The sequence below is a fragment of the Tyto alba genome, unplaced genomic scaffold (assembly GCF_018691265.1).
Source record: "Tyto alba isolate M040663 unplaced genomic scaffold, T.alba_DEE_v4.0 Super-Scaffold_38, whole genome shotgun sequence".
NCBI lineage: Eukaryota > Metazoa > Chordata > Aves > Strigiformes > Tytonidae > Tyto > Tyto alba.
The window spans coordinates 25,530,809-25,550,175 of record NW_024881313.1 but is presented as its reverse complement, the minus strand read 5'-3'; the positions used below and the strand labels follow the sequence as shown (position 1 = coordinate 25,550,175).

Here is a 19,367-nt window from a genome sequence, read left to right as displayed (position 1 = left end):
TATTTTCTGGTATGTTTGGAGTCATGCGTGTAGCATAGGTGTGAGGCTGCAGGTGGGCAGTTTAACAGACCTCCGCCAGTATCTGCCTCCACTCTACATGATCTACATTTTCACTTGACTGTGTTTAATGAGAATATGATGAGAGCAATAACACATGGCAAGAATTTTAGGTGCTGGTATATTTACTTTTTCAGAGTGAATTCTGTGTATGTTTTGACAATGGTGAAATTTTCCAACTGGTAGTTCTATTTTTTTATTAAGAAAACTATAATTCTAGAGATAAGAATAGGGTAAATGCTCTATAAATGTTTTTTAGACTATCAATCAGGTGCTTCTGTAGCAGACTGTGAAATAGCTGATGCTTGTCTACTGGATTTAAAAAAAACCCCACCAACATTTCTATTGTTTATCAGTTGATGTAATGAAGTGTTACCATGAAAGGCTGCTTGTACTTTGTCCTGCATCCAGAAAAACTTTCTGTATTGGGGTCTCATGATCAAATAGTGTTTGTCAAAGTGATTCACTCTGCTAGTAAGAATGGTATAATCTCTAAATATATTTTTATTGTCTAGAGTTCGGGAAAGAACTAAATGAGTGTCTTTATAGGGGGAAAAATGTATACTGTATATCTTCTGGAAATGTGTTTATTAATGCTATATTCTATGAACTGGCAAACTGATCACTGTGAATCTTCTTAAATCTAATAGGTAATAGAGTCTGATGAAACATTAGAAGATGAAATACCAGATTCCCCTGGGGTGGAAAAACAAGACAAAGAGAAAGAGAATAAAGACTCCAAGAAACTTCGCTGTGAGTTGAAAATTTTCCATTAATTGATTGTAGCAATGCTAGTTTTCATTTTTTGCATCTACAGTATTATGTGTAAATAGAGGAGAATTCAAAAGGGCAGCTAGAAGTGAAATTACAAAAGACTGTTTCCAGACTTCAGTATACTTCATTCTACATTTTGGTGCCAGTCAGTAGATTTTCTTCTGTGTTTTATTAATAAAAATTTAGACAAAATTACCAAATGTCTTTAGCATGTGCTGTATGAGACATGAAAAATAGGAGAAAATAAGCAGTAGTGTAATAGATAATTTTCAAGGTGTTGTCAAATGCACAGAAATAATTGTTTGTTTTCTTTCACTTTTATAAATTGCTTTGAATAAGAATTCTTTTGTCCTTTTGCATATTCAAAACTGATTAGAGTTGTTTTACATGGTTTTTGTTTGTGGGACAGCATCTGTAAATATTTGCACTATTAACTTAAACTGCAATTTTACTAAGTTACTAATGTTGTTACATTGGCTCATGTAGAGAAAATAAGCATTTTTAATTCCACCTTCAGAATTTTAGAGCTAAATTTCTTCTAGCCACAGAAATTTCTTCCTATGCACAGAAATATATTAATCAGGCAGACTATTTTATGTCTTCTACTTCTGCATCTTATATGTAATTTGAAGAAAGTATTTCTTTCAAAATATTTAACTTGATGAAAGGCAGGACTATATTTTTTAAATTCCACATCAATTCCATATGTAAGCTACCATTTAGTTTCACAGGCAACGCTTAGTTTTACAAGGTTTTTGTGACAGGGTTGTCCCTTGGTGGTTTGAAAAATGGATTCTATTTACAAGGAGTTCCAAGAAATTAAGGAAAAAAAATGTAGATTCATTGCAAATTTGAATAGTTTTTTCGATGTGTGTTTGAGCTCAGTATCTTTTTTAAAATGTTGGTTCCTTGACAGATAAATGCAGTGTTGGTTCTGTGGATATTCATGTTAAATGCATTTCTCTTTTCAGCAGTGAAAGCACCTAGCAATATAGATTCCACAGATCAGAAAAAGACCAAAACAAAGCTCAAGAAGTTTCTTACACGGCGCCCTACATTACAAGCTGTCCGTGAAAAAGGCTACATTAAGGGTAAATGAACCTTTTTAACAAAGGAAATAATTTGAAAAGCTGAATTTAGTGGTTCATGTGTAAAATGGGGTTTAAATGGTCTGGTTTTATAGTAAAACATGTATATACAGCTGGTTTAACAAAAGTCTTTGATGTATAGTGGAACTGGGGATTGATTGTCATTCTTCTGAGCACTGCTACGAGCCACTAAACTTCATGGAGAAGGTCCTCTCCTTCAACTCTTTTTACTGGCAAAACGGCAGTGAAAATTGGAGGCTCAGCAGCCTGTTTGGACTTGGAGTGATTCTTAGCTAGAGAGTCCATTTGATCTGCTGTTCTGAGCTGGAAACTTCAGACAGCTGATAATCATTTGTGCATACAAGGGAGAGAAACATCCTTTGGGTACAAAGCTGAATGCATGTGCTCGTCTGTTTCACAAGGGTGTTTTAGTGTGAGTGGAACCAGACAGTCATGCACCATCTCATAAGAAATTAAAATACTTAGGCAAACCAGGATGAAGCTAAAGGAATCTTAACTTAAACACCTTTTTACCTAACCTTTTTTGAATGTATACATTTTTTTTTTCATTTTCATGAACAATGAGTCTTTCAGATACTCTTGAATCAGACTTATGAAAGAAATTATTTCCATTTGTCACACCTCTAGAAGCTTTGAGAGAACAGTATTTGCACAGGTTTAAGTTAATGTGTTTGTGTAAATTATTGACTTGGTACTCACTGTAAATCTTTATTTATATATTTGTATGCTTTAGCAGGACTTGTAGGTGGTGGTCTACTAGGGTCAAAATAGCATATGGGTAGGCAAATACCAGACCAAATCCTACTGTGATTTGCCTAACTACATACTTTAACAGATGTGCTTCTGTTGCATGTGGCATTTGATATATTTGTGTATCTGCAAATATAATTTCACTGTAAATTATGGAAGTTTTATTTGGGATAAGGAGGTATTATTCCCAGACTTTGACGTTTTGCTCTGCTCTACAGTTTAGTATTCATGTCATGGCTCAGTGACGTAATTTCTGACATTAGCAACAGTGAACGCTAAGCCACGTTTAATTTGTACATTGCGTGCTGTTGACTGGATTTTTAATAAAGACATTAAGAAATTAAGAGTTTGTTTTTATTTAAAAGCATGGTGTAAATCTTAAAAGTTTGATCTGCACTGTACAGTTTTACATTTACTGTATGAATTAAAAATACAGAAGTCTTTACTTAAAAGCCCATTGTACTTTTGCGGCTGCTACAGAACAAGCTTAGTAAATGGAAAACTTGGCAAGCCCAGTATGAGCAGAAAAAGTATAAAATCTGGAAAAACAAAACAAAACCAAAAACAAAAAAAAAAAGCCAACAACACTTGAAACAGGATGCACTAAGCAGAGAAGTAACTGTGTTAAAGTTTTGTTACATGGAAAAATAAAATTACAAAAGTTACTTTAAAATGAGAAAAAAAAATTATTCCTGTATATGTGTTAATTATTAAAGGCAGAGGCAATTGTAGCAAATCAGTTTGTTACATGATAGTATTTTCTTGTGCTACCTAATCTGCATTGCTTTACCTGCTTACAGCTGCATGCTAGCCTGGCTTCCTACTGTGTGGGCTTTCACAATCCCTTGCTACTGATTCTGCTTGTACAGCTGGCTGTGTGAGTAGCAGCAGCAGGACTGAGGTGTTTTGGGTCACCGGCCTCTTGTGCATACAGCACTAATACCACTATATGCCTGTTTTTACACTGTATAATTGGTTTGGTGTGCAGTTTGGATTTCCAAAGGCAGCAGTCAGATGCAAGTGTTGTTAATGAAGCTGCTTAAATTACTAAACATGAAAAATGGGCTAGATACTATGCATGATGCAAAGGCAAGAGCAGTTTCTCTCTTGCATAAGCTCTGAAGTAAGATCTACTAGAAACTGAGAACACAGCCACTTACCTTAATTAACAGCTAAAAATAATAATAATAATAAAAAGAAACGAAACTCTAAAACTTTCTTCCCTTTAAGAGTGTGGGCTTTGCTTCTCTGTCTCGAGACCCTGTTTCAATCTCATGCAACTGAACAGGGGAGGCCATCTATTATTTGGGCATCTTTGATGAAAACAATAGAAATGGGTCTGAGAGATTTTGGTGATAACATAATCTGAACAAGAGGAATTAACATGTTGCTGAAATAAACTGAGACGTTGCAAGAATCTGTTTTCTGCCCAAGCCAATTTTCATTTTTGCTCTAGTTTGATACAATCCCTCTCATTTGTGTAGTTCTGAAAGCAAGACTCAAAATTACTTTTGTCCATAAATATATGTGTTTGAATTCCAACCTTGCAGCCAGGTTGCCTATGCATAGTCATACTTGCTCTGTGATGTAAAAGTCTTGACATTTACAAATCCATGTCAGAACTTAAAAGTGTTAGAAGTTAAAGACTCTACATTAAAGTAAATTAGTTATATAATACTGGGTTAAACAGTAGATGCAATGAAAGATGAAATTTTACAGATTTTTTCCCCCAAAATAATGCCATTTTTTTTCCCCAAGCAATGCCACTTTGGTTAAAGTTTATTATCTCTGTTCAGATTTTTAACAAAGATAACAGTAAATGTATTTTGAACTCAGAACAGAAATGGAGTGTAACAGGACAATTGAATCCATTAAATTTCTGGCTATATGACTTACAAGTATCTCCTGATGGATTAAAATTATTTCAGTATCAAAATTTCCTTATTCAGAGACTCACATTTGTGTAACTTCTGACGCTCTTTCTTACTGGGAGCTTTTTCTTGCTGGAAGCTGCTAAGAGCTCTTTTCAAAACTTTCCTATTTTCACTCTAATACTGTGACAATTGTATCCAGTAGTCTTTGCCCTTTGTAGAGGTTTGTTTTAACCTGAACTAGTTCTGTCACTTGAGTCCTGTTCCACTGTAAATCAGTCTCTTTACTTGGTTCCAGATCAAGTGTTTGGTTCCAATCTCACCAGCTTGTGTCAAAGAGAAAACAGCACGGTGCCAAAGTTCGTGAAGCTGTGCATTGAGCATGTTGAGGAACATGGTATGGTTGCAATTTTTTGTTTCCAAATCTCTCTTGCTCACCACACTATCTGATTTTGAACATTTTAATCCTTAAAATGCTGTAGATTTATCTGGGGAAAACAATCTGAAACTTGTATTTGTAGTTAGCAATGAGTTTTCAAGAGTGGGGAGTCAGGTGGGATCCAAAATGGGGAGAGGGGAGGAAATCTTATGTCTGAGAAATATATATGCTTCAGTATATTACAAACAGAGGATAAGGCAGGACAGCCTCCTGGCGGCAAGGCTCTAAGGAAAGAGGGATTACAGGAAGTAATAGAAGAGCTCAGCCCATCAAGGTTTTTTTTCAGATGAAAAGAGAGAGACCGCCAATACACAACTATTCATTTTTGGAAAGTTTATGCATAAGAACAATCATTTATATGAAAACTTCCTTGAAACAAACTTTTAGGTAAAAGTGGTGTTCCTGCTCTGTATATACGTTGACTGCCAGAAGATGTGCCTATTGGTTTGATGCCCTTCAGCCAGTTACACCGGATTGCTGTGTGAAGTCTTATGCAATTCTGGAGACTATCAGTGTCCACGTATTGACTCATTTTTTTTCTGCTTTTGTTGAAAATAAGTGTCTCCTACCTAATAACTGAGAAAATGATATGTTTGAAAGCTACATGTGACATTCTGGGTTGTCTGATATAAAGAACATCCTCACATTTTTGTTGAAATTATGCTGGTTGTGACTCCTGCTTTGCCTGTAGTCTGTGCTAGTTTTCTTTCTTGTTTCTTGCTGTTCTCATTGTCCTATCTCTTGGAAAAGATGACTGAGAGGGGATTATGGAATCTCCATAATCATCATTCAGATATATACCAGTCTGTTAATCTAAGAACATTCTCTTGAGAATCAGGGTAAGTGTTACAGGGGAATGCTACATGTGAATTTTAAGGCATCTTTCATGGGAACTTCATTTAGGAATTTGTTGCAGCCTGTGGTCCTCTTTCTCAATGCTGCTATTTTATGGCCTGGGAGGGGAAAAATAACTGCTTTATACCAGTTCAACAAACTGCAACCTTCCTTGTAACAGCAGGCTTTAATTCTGTTTGTGATCTACAGTTTATGAGAAAGGGGTTATTTTGCTTTGTTATTTTTTTTTCTTTTTTTTCTTTTTTTTTTTTATTTTAAAGACAGGACTGCAGTGAAGATAGTGGTGAAGTTTTCCTTTTTTAAATGCCTGAGGGGAAGCTGACAGAAATGAACAGCTTTTTTTCCCCACTTCTCCAACTCTTCTTCCTACTGCCAGTACACTTCAAATCAGTTATTTCTGTAAAGGAATGACTAGTGGCTTATGGGGAAAAGGGATATGTCAGATGGTGCTGGTAACTGTGCTGTGTTACATCAGACAACTCCTTGAGGAGCTACAGGGACTTGCAGGTATTCTAGCAACACTCACCCTCTCAGTGGCATTGACTCACATGCTGCATTCAGTGGCACTTCAATTAAATTCTTTACCTCCTAATCACTTCTGAGTAACTGCAGTAGCAACCACAGAGACCGTTTTCATCTTTTCTGGCTGAGTGTGCAATACTGTAAAGGGAAGGGCTACCCTTTTTAGTTTTGTAGGCTCTTGGGTAGTGATGAGTGTATGCATGTACATCATTCCTTCTCCATGCAAACCTGGTCACTTGACAACTTTGAGATGCTCTCTATGCATGACTTGATCTGATTTTTTTCTTAACCGTACATTAAAAAAATTGAACATCCACAAAATACTTGATTCTTGCATGTTGGACTCTTAGATATTCCCTGCCTACCACCACCAAGAACATCTTAAATGAGATGCCCTAGATTCATTGGGGGAAACTTTGAGCTGTTGCCTCATTACTGCTGTTTTGCTATGTAGGAAGTTTTAGAGATTACTTTAAGCTTGACACTACCAAACTCTGTCAGCAAACTAAACCTCCTCTGATATGTCCTACCCATCAAAAAATTTAGGGTTTTTTTCTGTTGTTGTTTTGGTTTTGCTGAACTAAGTTTTCTTTGTTACAAGGTGGGTTTCTTTTGTTTTTATTTTTACTGAGTAGACCTCTAAAGAAGCAGCCTAATGATTTCAGAATTCATAAATGTGTAAGGTATTAAAATGGATTTATCCCTTTGTTTTAGGATTAGATGTTGATGGCTTATACCGAGTTAGTGGCAATCTTGCAGTGATACAGAAGCTAAGATTTGCAGTCAATCATGGTAAGATTTTCAGCTGTGTTACAACTGTGTATATTTTCAGATTGTTGAAGTTTAGAAGGCTCAAGAAAAAGAATTTCTTAACGTATAACTGCAGTCTTTCATGAGAAATTACTGTCATCCTCAAAGTAAAATTAATTCAAGATAGCAGAATTTAGTATGTAATACACAACACTTGAAAAATGTAGCATCGTGGACGTTTGGTCATATATGGAGCATAGGGGCATTGCTAAAACATAATTCTAAAGAAAGATGGTAATAGAATTTGAGGCCGGGGAATTATTTCAAGCAAAATAACTTAATTTATGGAAAACCAGTAAACATATTAAGCTTCCACTAGCATTAAAATTATAAGGTAATGCTTTTTAGTGAGATTTGCAACTGCCTTTTAGTATGGGGGTGCTTTACTCCCCTTTGCCATGCTCTGTGTATAAAACCCTTTAATGTGGCTGTACCTTAGTGTTTTGTTCAGTGGGAATTGATAGGCAGCTTGCAGCTATGAAGAGGACAGTAGCCCATCTACAATCTGATCTCTCATTTCCTGATTGACAGGATCTAACAGTAAATTTTGTTATGTCAGCGGCTCCTATTCCCCTCTCAAAGGTGCCCTTGGTGTAGTGGAGCTGCATGTAGTGCAGTAGGCAGAGTTTGCCATCTCTCTCTAGTGGCTGAGTTTTTGTGTCCCCTTTTACACTGCTGCAGCTCTGTATCCCAGCAGAGAAGGGCTGAAGCAAAGTAAGTCTTTACTGCTTTAAAAGCAATAAATACAGAAGAGTAGTTAAGTTTATTAAAAAAAAAAAAAGGTTTTCATAGTTAAATTAACATTAATTATTCATTTTTCTCTCTCAGATGAAAAACTAGACTTGAATGACAGTAAATGGGAGGATATACATGTCGTCACAGGAGCTCTAAAGATGTTTTTCAGAGAATTGCCAGAGCCGCTGTTCACTTATAATCACTTCAACGACTTTGTCAATGCAATTAGTAAGTCTGGAAAACATGCATGTGCATTTTGTGTAAGTTATGCTCAATATGTACAATTAATTTAATTATTTTGGACAGTAAAAAGAATGCTTTGGCTGTGAATGTCTGCAGGACTTACCTGAACTAGCCTGTCAGTAATGGAGGCTCTGGCCACGAGATGGCAGTGTTTTATCTCGTATTGGTACAGCAGAATGTTGGCATTTATTCTCAGCCTGTTAGATTTTATGCTAAAGTTTTAAACAGAAATACCGAATTTTTGTTTCTACGCCTCATCTTTTTGCAGAACAAGAACCAAGGCAGCGTGTCCATGCTGTTAAAGATTTAATCAAACAGTTGCCAAAACCAAATCAAGACACTATGCAGGTACTCTTTAGACACCTGAAGAGGTAAGTAGCAGATAGGAGGAAAGGCTTTGTATTGCTGGTCCTCCCTTAAAGCTAAATAATAGAATTAAAAGTACTAGGTGATTGTTTCCACTGCATTTTTCTTGCCTGTATTGGACTTGATGAAAACCATATATCAGTCTGTATTTATACAGGCTTGCAGAGCACCAAACGGACTTTAGATAGAATGTGTCATAGCTGTGATATTTACTGGCAAGTCCTTATGTTTGAGGGATTTTGAAAGGGTCAGGAATAGCATTTCAAAACAAAACTTTTCTGTAGAGAGGGGAATCACAGCAGCTGTATTTCTTAATAACAAGACTACACAAATAAATACTGTGAATAGTCATTTGCTTTGGACTCTGTCTTTTTCCTGTCATCCTAGTACTGTAACACTAAGTCTCTATTTGTGTATTTTTGTTTTCTCTTTCAGAGTTGTAGAAAACGGAGAAAAGAACCGAATGACCTATCAAAGTGTAGCAATAGTTTTTGGTCCAACCTTATTAAAACCAGAGAAAGAGACTGGTAACATAGCAGTCCACACAGTATACCAGAATCAGATTGTAGAATTAATTCTACTGGAATTGAATTCCATCTTTGGACGCTGACATTTTTCTTGGATTAGAAACTGGAAGTGATGGGTTGGCAGCAGTACTCCATCAGAAGGAGAATCTCTTGCTGTACATGATAGATTATGTCTGTGGACCAAGCAGCAACTTATTTTTTGCACTTTTGGGGAGAGGAGAAATGTTTGACCACTTCAATGCGAATTAAAGACAACACTTTGGATTTCTTTGAAAAGTTCAATGTAAAAAGTGAATTGAAAAGTTTATAGTTTGCCTTTTTTAAAGTAGCATTGGAAAAATATAATATAGGTTCATACACTGGATTTCTTGGAGAGTAAAGCTATTAATCTCAAACTGGGTAATCTGGAATTTAATCTTAAAATTCTTCCACTTGATAGGGATAAGTCCTACCGACAGACATGGAAAAATTCAGTGGAGTTATATCTTAAGCTTGTGTATCACAACCTACTCAGATCTGTATGACACTTTTCCAAGGGGTTTCTGCATGCAGTGACTGTCTTAAACTTGTGCTAACAGTTTGGTTTAGTTATTCAGATCTAATTTCTCACTTGATACCTGTTGTCCTTTCTTCTTTCCCTGCCCCCTCCTTTTTCTCTTTTTCTTTTCTTTCCTTCCTTTTTTTCCCCAGAAACCTTTCTGAAACTTCTTAGTTGCTTTATAGAACAGCACACTATTTCAAACACTGAACTTGTAAGAATATCCAGCAATGGATATTTGTCTTGTGGCATAATAGAAATAATATTTAATAAACATGTTAATTTTTTCAGGGTATTTCCTGAGCTAAGTTTTGTGTTATACTGATTTAAGGGTAAAATCCTAAATAAATACCAACTGTAACACTGTATTGAGTTCTTGGTATAATGCTGTGGTAGTGGAAGTTGCTTGATGTAAATACAAGCTGTTCTTTTGATTCTTGTATATAATTTGGTTTCTGTATAGTTCAAGAACACTTTAGTCACATTTCTAATCATGGATAGATGAGCTACAGTAGCATAATGTTTCCAGTGGATGTCTGAGTTTCAGCAGAGAAAGAGGTTATAGGGAGGGAGGGGGGACCTAACTGTGTGCACTTTTAGATGTTAATTACATTTGCGGGCAAATAACTAATGCAAATGGTACTGGAGAAATACTGAGTGTGCTTGCTAAATTGTTAATGCACTACAAGAGGAGCCTTTTAGGTTATTTAATATGTACAGGATACATTAGAAAAATGTATTATGAATTCTAACAGCTACAATAGTGAAACTCATGTTTTGATAGATAGATGTTTGATGGAATCCATGATGCTAAATTTAAGATTTTCTTTTTACATTAATGTAGAATAATTTGTAAAATTGGTTTTGAAAGATTTTGTTACAGGGAAGCATGGTCTGCTGAAGATTTTTTTAAATGTATTTTTCTAGACTAACTGCTGTATCTGACATATTTGTTATGTCTAACCTGAATAAAAAAAAAACGTTAGCTAGTTCTTTTAAGAGTTTGCTGTTCCCACTTCAGACAATGTGAACCCCCTTTAAAGAGTAAGACCAATGTATCCATGCTAAGTGGTAGGATACTGCTTGTGTCAAAGAGTTGTCATACTGGATTAAAAGATGAATGCTTACTTTATAACCTGACAATTTTAGGAATTTCCCAGTCGATTTCTTTAACAACTTAAATTCTAACATAAGGTTCAGAGAGTGCGGAAGGAATTTATGGATATAAATGCACGGTCTTTAAAACATATCCCAACTTTCTTGGAACCTATTATACAGAAAACAGATACATTGGGGAAATAATTGTATTTCACCTTTGATTTGTTGTATAGCTTTCACAACAGTTTTGGCTTACAGCAATGGGGATGTGTGGTGAAGTACTGAGGTGTAATCAGATAAATGGTACGAGAATTTCATGAGCATAGGGCTTGCCTGAAAAAATCTTTGGAGATAAAAGAGAAGATGAGTTACCTTGTGGCTTTCTCACTGTCGTCTTGTGGTAATGGTGAAGTCTTGTGGTTTGTTGCAAAGCAAACCTGGGTGAGAAGTGTGAAAGCTCCATCTCTCTTGTGTTGTCAGACTCCTGGTAGACTGTCAAACCAGAGCAGTGCCAAGTGGCAGGTGTGCCCCAAGCTACTAGAAAATATGAACAAAGTTGAAATCTGTTGCTGTCGATTATTCAAATCCCAACTTCAACCGTAAAATAAAAAAGAATTCTCACCACTAAATTAGAGGGCTTATCCACAGGTCACCTTTTCTGTACAAGTGTTATGTTTTTCAAAGAAAGTCTGTCTTTTTAAAACAACTTGATAATGAGGATGTCACGCCTTTCCTTGTATTCCCCCAAAATAAAGCATTTTGTTATTACAATATATAGTATTTTGTGCAGTGAAGTTGTCATATGTTTTAATGTTCCCATTTTTACTTGGGGGAGGGGAGAATGTTCTTTTTTAATTGAAAGAAATGTAGCTAAACACTCAATATTCAGGAAGAGGAGACCATCCAAGTTGAGGGTATGCTTGTTGTGACCAACTTGAAACCTTATGACAGCACGTTGGGTTTCTTGACTACTTGAAATACCTTGTATTGTTCCTGCAGTTAGCTTTAATTTTAAAAGATCAAAACCAGATTTTTGCACAAACACAGCAGGGGAAAACTTACTTGTATAAGGTGAAACATAATTAAATTTATATATTACTCAGTTTGGGCTTTAAATCAGATTTTGTTCTGTTTTAAAACCAGTTTCAAGTCTGAATATAAACTCTTTTGCAGCCCTAACTACTCGGATACTGGAGGTCTGATATTATGTATTGGTGCCAGCTGAAAGTTTCTTCCAGTACTAGAGCTGTGTTCAGCTCTGTAGCTCAGCTACGCAGTGTTTGTACCAAGCAACTCTCAGACATGCTTGATCTATACCAGTTACAGGCTTCTTCACTTTAAAGCTGGAGAGAGACATGGATACAAGAAAGACGGCAAATATACACATTTAATGTAAACTAATTCTCTTAAATAAGAATTGCATGTAAATAAACTTTCCTGCATGTAAGTGGATAGATCACACTTACTGCCCAGGCCCAGACTTTCTTCCCCATCTTCACAGAAAACCATGATAAATCCCTTTTGTACTGAACCCATTGTAACCTGGCAAGTGCGTCCTTGCTGGCAGTGTTGAGAAGGGAGTTTGTAGGTAACACAGTATCAGTTTATTCCTAGGTGAAGCCCTGACATTTTCCCCTCAAAGGGAACAGCTTTATTTAGCCCCAAAGTAATGATATTTTCAGAATCAATTGGTTAATTCATAAGCGATAATGTAAACCGAGCACAGTGGGACATTCTGCTGGGCGAAGGGGGAGGTACAGCATGTCTAATGAGGCCGCCTGCAACCGCTGGGGAGAGCAGAGCTCCTCTGAAGAATCTTAATTAGCTTCCACAATTGCAAAGTTTTGTGGGCAAGCAGCTGGTAGGACTGGATCAGACCTTTACAAAAGTAGCCCTATGTGATTGTGGGACTTAAATGAACACTTCCCCCCTGCCCCCCCCCCCCCCCCCCCCCCCCCAAGCATTCTTGTAAACAGAGCACTTGTAAAACAAGATCACACTGTGTAACAAACCAACATGAAAGACATCGAGGCAACTTGGCCTCTTGGTCCTTTTTATTGCCTTGAGAATTAAATGGCAGCTCTAATATTAGAGTTTCCTACAAATTCCCCAAATAGATTTAAGTTTAAGGTACTTAGCTGCTACTTTCTTTCAAAAGAAGAAATCTCTGTTGCATTCAGCAAACTCAGAACTGCGAAGTGGAACAAGCAGGGATAGCATCAGGTTTATTTCTCACCGAACATCATCTTGCAGCTTATTGCACTAAAATGTAGTTGGCTAGGGAAGGGGAGAGCAGATCTGTAGTCTGGGAATAAGTAAATGCAAAACAGTGAAGGCAACCAGACAAAGCAGGTGTGATGGACAAGCAAGATATTAAACAAACAGTCATTTAGAAAATCTTCATGAATCCAGGCCAGAGACCTGGGAGAATGCCAGGCTGCCAAGAGTGTAGGTTGGTTGGGGTTTTGATTTTTTTTTTTTTTTCTCTTTTTCTATTTCATAAAATACAGATGAAGGCCTGGCTATATTTTGTAAGGGTAAACTGCTCTTAAACAGGTGGAGTTCAAGTGCTATTGCAAAATGTCAGTGCCCATCTTTCTCCAGACTTTTCCAGAGTGGCTTCTATGTGTCAGCTCCTCACTGATGTGCTTGTGTCCAGGTTCACTTGATGCAAACATCTGAGTTCTAATGGGAGTCAAAAGCTATGTTCCTTCAACATAATCATGAATGTACAACCAGCATCTGTGTGATACAAAAATAAACTTGTTCTCAGTTTGGCAGCATTATTCTGGTGGCACCGTGTGCTCCATTCAAGACCTGAACCTTGTAGCACCAGATCCTGAAGAGTACAGGTAGCCCTGTTTTACAATTTCAGCACACCAGAAGAAAGAAATGTATGAAGCTGAGAAGTGGGAGTAAGCAGAAAAAAAACAGGACCCCAACCTAAACTATCTTCACAACTGGTTTAGATTTGCGTGTATAGTACAAATCTACTCAGAATAGTTTGTTAATTTATAGTGTGAAAGAAACAGTTGTCCTCTAAAAAAATAAATACCATAATAAAAGCTGTAATTTTTTACATCAGGCGCTGGAAGATAAATGTTAAACATTGGTCAGCTTGTCTAGTTCCTCATGCGCTGCAGCCAAATGGCTGGAATCAAACCGCAGGCGGTGCGGTACCTGGGCACTGATGTGCCAGTGTTCTCTGCCTTTTCTTTACCAGGAGGGTGATGATGAGCTGGTGGTGGTTTGTTGGCTTTCTGCGTGTGAGTGTCCTGACTCACTGCATGTTCCAGTAAAAGGAGGTATCCATTTAGAAACAGAACCGAATCCCACCTTTTTCCAAGGAAAACTTTCCTATCACACTGGGCTGGGCAGCGCTTTGTGGGCAGGCACTTCTGCTTGCTCAGCGCTGCCACCAAGCCCGCCTGCCTGCCACAGGGATGCTCTGCCCCGGGACTGAGTGAGTGCAAGTTCTGTGGGTGCTGGTCTCGGTAAGGCCCCTGCCAACAACACACATGATCAGCTCAACTTCATAGCTTGCTTCTGTGGAGAAAAATGGAGACATGGTTGTGCAAGAGGTAGAGCCTCTCCTCTGGCACTCCCTTAAAGCATTATATACAGTGAAGGATGCAACTGTATTTCTTGCTATGAAATACCTGTTTTATAGCTGAAGTGCTGTTCTTGCCACTATACTAGTTCTGCTCTAAGTTTTCTCTTTGAAGTTTTAAATATAAGACTTTTCCTACGAATCTTTCCTTTTCCTGCATCTACCCACCTGCTATTCCTGCTTCACTGAAAGTCAATCTGACTTGGACTGTTTGCTTCCTTATTTGTACAACAGCCTGGAGCCCGGGGGATGGAATGTGCTGTGCTGTGCTCTGCCCAGAGCGCTGCTTGGCCTGCGGAGGCTGAGGGATGGGCCGCTCAGCCATAGACACTTCATTAAAAAGCAGTCATCAGTGTTAATGCTAAATGGTAATGTAAATTTAAAAATAATAATAATTTTTAAAGGACAAATAAAAAGCACAGGCTAGAAAAATGAAAAAATGCTCCTTTCCGGGTAATAGTTAAGGCAGGCTGTGTGCTGCTCCCCTGCTTCCCAGAATGCCTGTTCTTCTCCTGTATTGCAGAAATGTACATATGCTAAGCAATTAGGTATTATATTTGGATATTTGGCATGAGACCGAGGGAAAGCAATGTAATTCCATGCAACCATTGAATCACCATCCATATTCCTTGTGTAGGCTGAACTGTGAGCCACCTGTCAAGAGGACTGACAATCTTCAGGTTTGTATTAAACCACTGTGGCTATAGGCCAGGATCATACTTATCCCTTTCTTTTGCCTGAGCTTCCCAGACTGCCCCATTCAAATGAAAATAGCTAACTTTCTGTCCACCTTTCCTGTTCATGGAGTAGAGCAGCTCTGTGCAGCAAGCCAAGTGCTCAGGGTGTCCATGGGTACAGCTTCTTCCCTGGTATATACACAATTTAGTTAAGAGGAGGAGAAGACAGTTTATTATAAACATTGAACAGTGGGCAGCATCATTAGCTCTTAAAAATCATAACTAAATCCCCAGGTGTTTGTCCTAATGCATTCTGGGCTTTCTTTGCATCCCTGGGATAAAAAGAAAGCCTGAGCACTTGAGGGCAGGATGCAGTGCAATGAAATGTTGAGTGCCACTGTTGTTGGCAAGTCAAACTCCATTTTGCCAGCATCAGTCTCTTAGCACAGTGATGCGGGTGCTAAGAAGTGAGCCAGAGGTGGGGACTAGTGCCTTTCCTTCCTTCCTGCTGCCTTTGTAATTTGCTAGGTCATGAGCTAAGGCTTGTGGCATGTTGCAGGCCAGACAGCACGATTATAATGGTCCTCTCTGGTTTTAAAGAATCTATGAATGAAGTTGGCATGTAGCCCTCCATTTAGCCATTGGCTTCCTTGTTCCTACTTGGCCATTCATGTGCTATATCAAATGAAAGCAATTCTCCTGGCCAAAGCTTCTTCCCCATTACTCTCCCAAAGTAACACTGCTCAACTGAGCAAACCTGTCTCATCACCCACGGCAACACTCACAGCCCTGCTGGGGACTGGGATGGCTGTGGTGGTGGTACCAGGTACTGTCACTGTCACACTAGTGACCATGAGTTCAATAAAGTCCTGTTAAAGTTACTCTTTCTTTATTGCAGCCTGAAATATAAGAGTTGGGTGGTTGCAGGCTGAAAGGGGCAATGCTTCGTCCCTTTAAACGCTTTGCACCAGATACAAAGAAATCCCCAAAGCCATGAGCTTCTGTCAGGTGGTGTAAATGCTCACTCTGCCACCGTGCAGCAGAGCCAGGCACAAATGAGCCCCAGAAGCTCCCACTGGCACGATCCTGCCATGCAACCTGGCACCCAGCTCCGCGGACTCTCCCCCAGCCCAGCAAAGGAAGCATCTCTGGGAAAAAACAGGCAAAGTGTGCTAGCAGGCAGCCCACCAGAGTGCCCGGTGGTCCTGCCCGTCCCTGCCCAGACACAGCCAGCATGTGGCTCTCCCCAGCTGTAGGCAAGGGCACCCATGGCAACTGCAGACAGAAGCCAGGGCTGGGACATAGAGAGCTGTGTTTTTCCTGGGCCCAGCAGCAGTTTGGGCTGCTCTTTGAAGATCTCCACTGATGGAGAGGGTAGAGTCTCCCAGACAGTCTTATCTAGCATATAATTCTCATCCCACTCAGACACTCTTTCTTTTTGCACATCTAAATAGCTCTTGCTGTAGCTGACTTTCATCTTTTTCCTTACTCTGTCCTTATCCATTGCTTTTATCCCATTCTGCAATGTATATGCTGAGCTATTTTTTCCCTGCATCTCTACTCACGCAATAGCAGTCCATGAAACTATAAAAGGTTACTGTGTCTCACTTCTCCCTTCTCTAGACTAAGCAAACTCAATCCTCCTAATCTTTCTTTGGATGTCACACAGCCAGCTGGTTCAAGCATGGGACAGGGAAGTGTGATTTCACATTCCTCTCAAAGAAATGCCTTCAGCACTCACCTATTAAACAAAAATAAATTGCAGAATATTCTTCACTTCCCTGTCACCTTTTGATACCCACTCTCCAGACCATCCCCAGCCTTTGCTTTATGGGCTTGTCCAACCCCGCTGATGTGTCCTGGAAACTCCCATCGTGGGCTGAAACAGAAGTTCTGGTCTGGGTCTCCCTGAATCCATCCCTGAATCCCTGATTTCCAGCCACTTCTGTGACTGGAGACCTTACAACCCCTGGAGCTATGCAGCAATCAAGGCACGTTTTGCTTCCTGAAGCAATTAGCCAGCACTTAGGCACCTATGCCCGGGTTTTAGATATAGCAGAGAGGCTCAAGGGCAAGTGCTGTAGCTACCAAGCCTGAGCACTTGATGGAGGTTGGTGCCTGCCCTGGTAGTATTTTGGGGGAGAAAAGTGTGCAAATCAGTCTGCTTGACATCTGTAGGAACATGTCCTTGGAAGAAGCAAAAGCTCAGACTAAGAACTGATATATCAAAGTGCTCCAAAATTTACACATCTATTCAAAAGTGTTGGCAAGGAAAACTGGTATTAATTAAGTAACAGGGAGGAAAGTGAAAACCATCACAGGCAGCTGCACTAGGATTGTGCAATTGAGATGTTGTCCTGGGTTTGACTGAGTGGCGGGGTTTTTTGGTAGCAGGGGAGGGGGGTCCCCTGTGAGAAGCTTCTCGAAGCTCCCCCAGCTCCACGTCAGCTCCACTTCTGTTTGGAAACTGAGCCAATCAGCTGCGCCTCTGCAATAACATATTTAAGAAGGGACGTGGTGATGGGCAGTGGGACTTGTGAGGAGGAGTTGCTGCAGCTGTATGAACACCAAGGTCAGTGGAGGAATGGAAGAAGAAAGGAGGGGGGAGGTGTGCCGGAGCAGAGACCCCCCTGTATCCTGTGGGGAGACGGCAGGGCGGCCCCCCCCTGCCACCCATGAAGATCTACGGTGGAGCAGACATTGATTTATGGCCTCTGCTTTTCACCTGGATGATCAAGGTGCTGTGCCTGAAGAAGGCCAGGGTCGTGTGGGAAAAGGTAGCCCCGCTGCTGTAATTCAGCGCTGGGAGGATTGCAGCTTGCGGGGGAGTCCCACACCGGAGCGGCTCGGGAAGGGCTGCAGCCGTGGGAGGGAATCCAGCTGGAGAAAGTTTGTGGAGGACTGTCTCCTGTGAGAGGGGGACCACAATGGAACAGGGGGGAAAGTTCCAGAAGCTCTCCCCACTGAAGATGGAAGAAGCGGCAGCACTGACTGCACCCCCCATTCCCTGCCCCTGCACCACTGGGGGGAGGAGGTAGAGATATCGGGAGCAGAGCTGAGCCCGAGAAGAAGGGAGGGGTGGGGGGAAGGTGTTCTCAAGATGTGGCAATGCTTCTCACTGTCCTACTCTGTTATGTGTTGTTAGTGTCTGTAATAAATGTATGTTCTTTTTTAATTCCCCTAACAAGTCTGCCTTTTGCTTGTGCCCATAAAGGGTGATTTTTCCCCATCCCAGTCCTATCTTGAACCCCAAACCTGGCTCTCTGCCCCTTCTTATTGCCGGAAGAGAAGGGGGAGAGAGTGGCTGTGTGATGGTTGTCTGCCAATCAGGCTCAAACCATGACAGATGTTTACTCTTATTCCTTTCCAGAATGACAGGTTCGAGTGATATCAACACCTGAGTAACTTTGACTCTTGCTGACTGTGCAATCAAAAGCTTTGCTGAAGCACCAGAGACCAGATCACTGACAAGAAAGCGCTGCTCTGAGGGCCGGGCTGTGAGCGAGGGCGATGTAACCTGAAGCAGCCCTAGCAAGCTGCCTCCCTGGCTGTCATCAGGGCACTGTGAAGGGACTGCACCAAGACCCAAAATACAGAGTTTGGAGAGGGAAGAGGAAGAATCTCTTTCAGAAGCTGTCACCAAAAGCAGCAGCCCCAGCACAACCTGCTGCTGTCTCCCTAGAGCGCACTGCAAAGCCTCACAAACATCCTGGATAGGGCCAATGCCACAAACTGGGGCAGACCCCAGGGTTCCCCTCCCCTGCTTGCTCCTCGTACCACATCCCTCTGTGGCTCCCGTGGTGACTTTGTGGTACCCACTGCAGCTGCCACCTTTTCCTGCCCTAACTTGGAGTTTCTGAGAGTCGGGTTGTCTGGGCAAGAGCTGCCCACCAGCTGCGCACCAGGGAGACAAGGAAAAGTTGGAATTACATTTCTACTCATCACATGAAAGCCTGCACTTGAAGGACAGTGCTGTTAGCAACATTGTGTTAGCTGGAAGAGGTTTTTGGAGATAGAAACACTGAAAACATTTAGGTTGATTATAATTTTCAAGACAAAGCTTGTTGTGACAACGAATTATTTAACTTGGAGAGGTTCTCAACATCTTATAATTATGTACAAAAATATCCAGACTCTGAACACTAAGAACCAAGATTAAAGAAAACATAAGATACCAGCAGATTTGACACAGTCTAGCAGAATTGTCTGACAAATTAAAAGTATGTACCTCTGTATTACTGTTTCACCTGATCTGGTGATCAGCACTAACCTGCATCACTGGGAAGAACATGGCAAAGCCTGAATTTCTTTTTGTTTCCAGGCACCCATGAAAAGGCTGCACACTACTCAACAGCTGCTATTTAAACCCTGAAAATAAAATATTGT

The 19,367-nt window shown here is 40.0% G+C and overlaps 1 protein-coding gene across 11 annotated transcripts in view; it reads left to right on the top strand.

Annotated features, from left to right (window-relative positions):
* ARHGAP12 (Rho GTPase activating protein 12) overlaps positions 1-11,467 on the top strand; it is an 80,890-nt gene extending 69,423 nt beyond the window's left edge. For 9 of the 11 annotated variants that reach the window (XM_032982633.2, XM_032982632.2, XM_032982629.2 and 6 more), the window contains 7 exons: positions 708-810; positions 1,803-1,922; positions 4,860-4,958; positions 7,092-7,169; positions 8,016-8,150; positions 8,434-8,536; positions 8,967-11,467. In XM_032982633.2, the coding sequence (XP_032838524.1) occupies positions 708-810; positions 1,803-1,922; positions 4,860-4,958; positions 7,092-7,169; positions 8,016-8,150; positions 8,434-8,536; positions 8,967-9,141 (813 nt within the window). In that variant the 3' untranslated portion in view covers positions 9,142-11,467. Of the gene's footprint in view, positions 1-707; positions 811-1,802; positions 1,923-4,859; positions 4,959-5,387; positions 6,248-7,091; positions 7,170-8,015; positions 8,151-8,433; positions 8,537-8,966 lie in introns of those variants that run through there. The other 2 variants (XM_042801939.1, XM_042801944.1) reach the window with 2 other exon arrangements.
* The last annotated feature ends 7,900 nt before the right edge of the window (positions 11,468-19,367 follow it).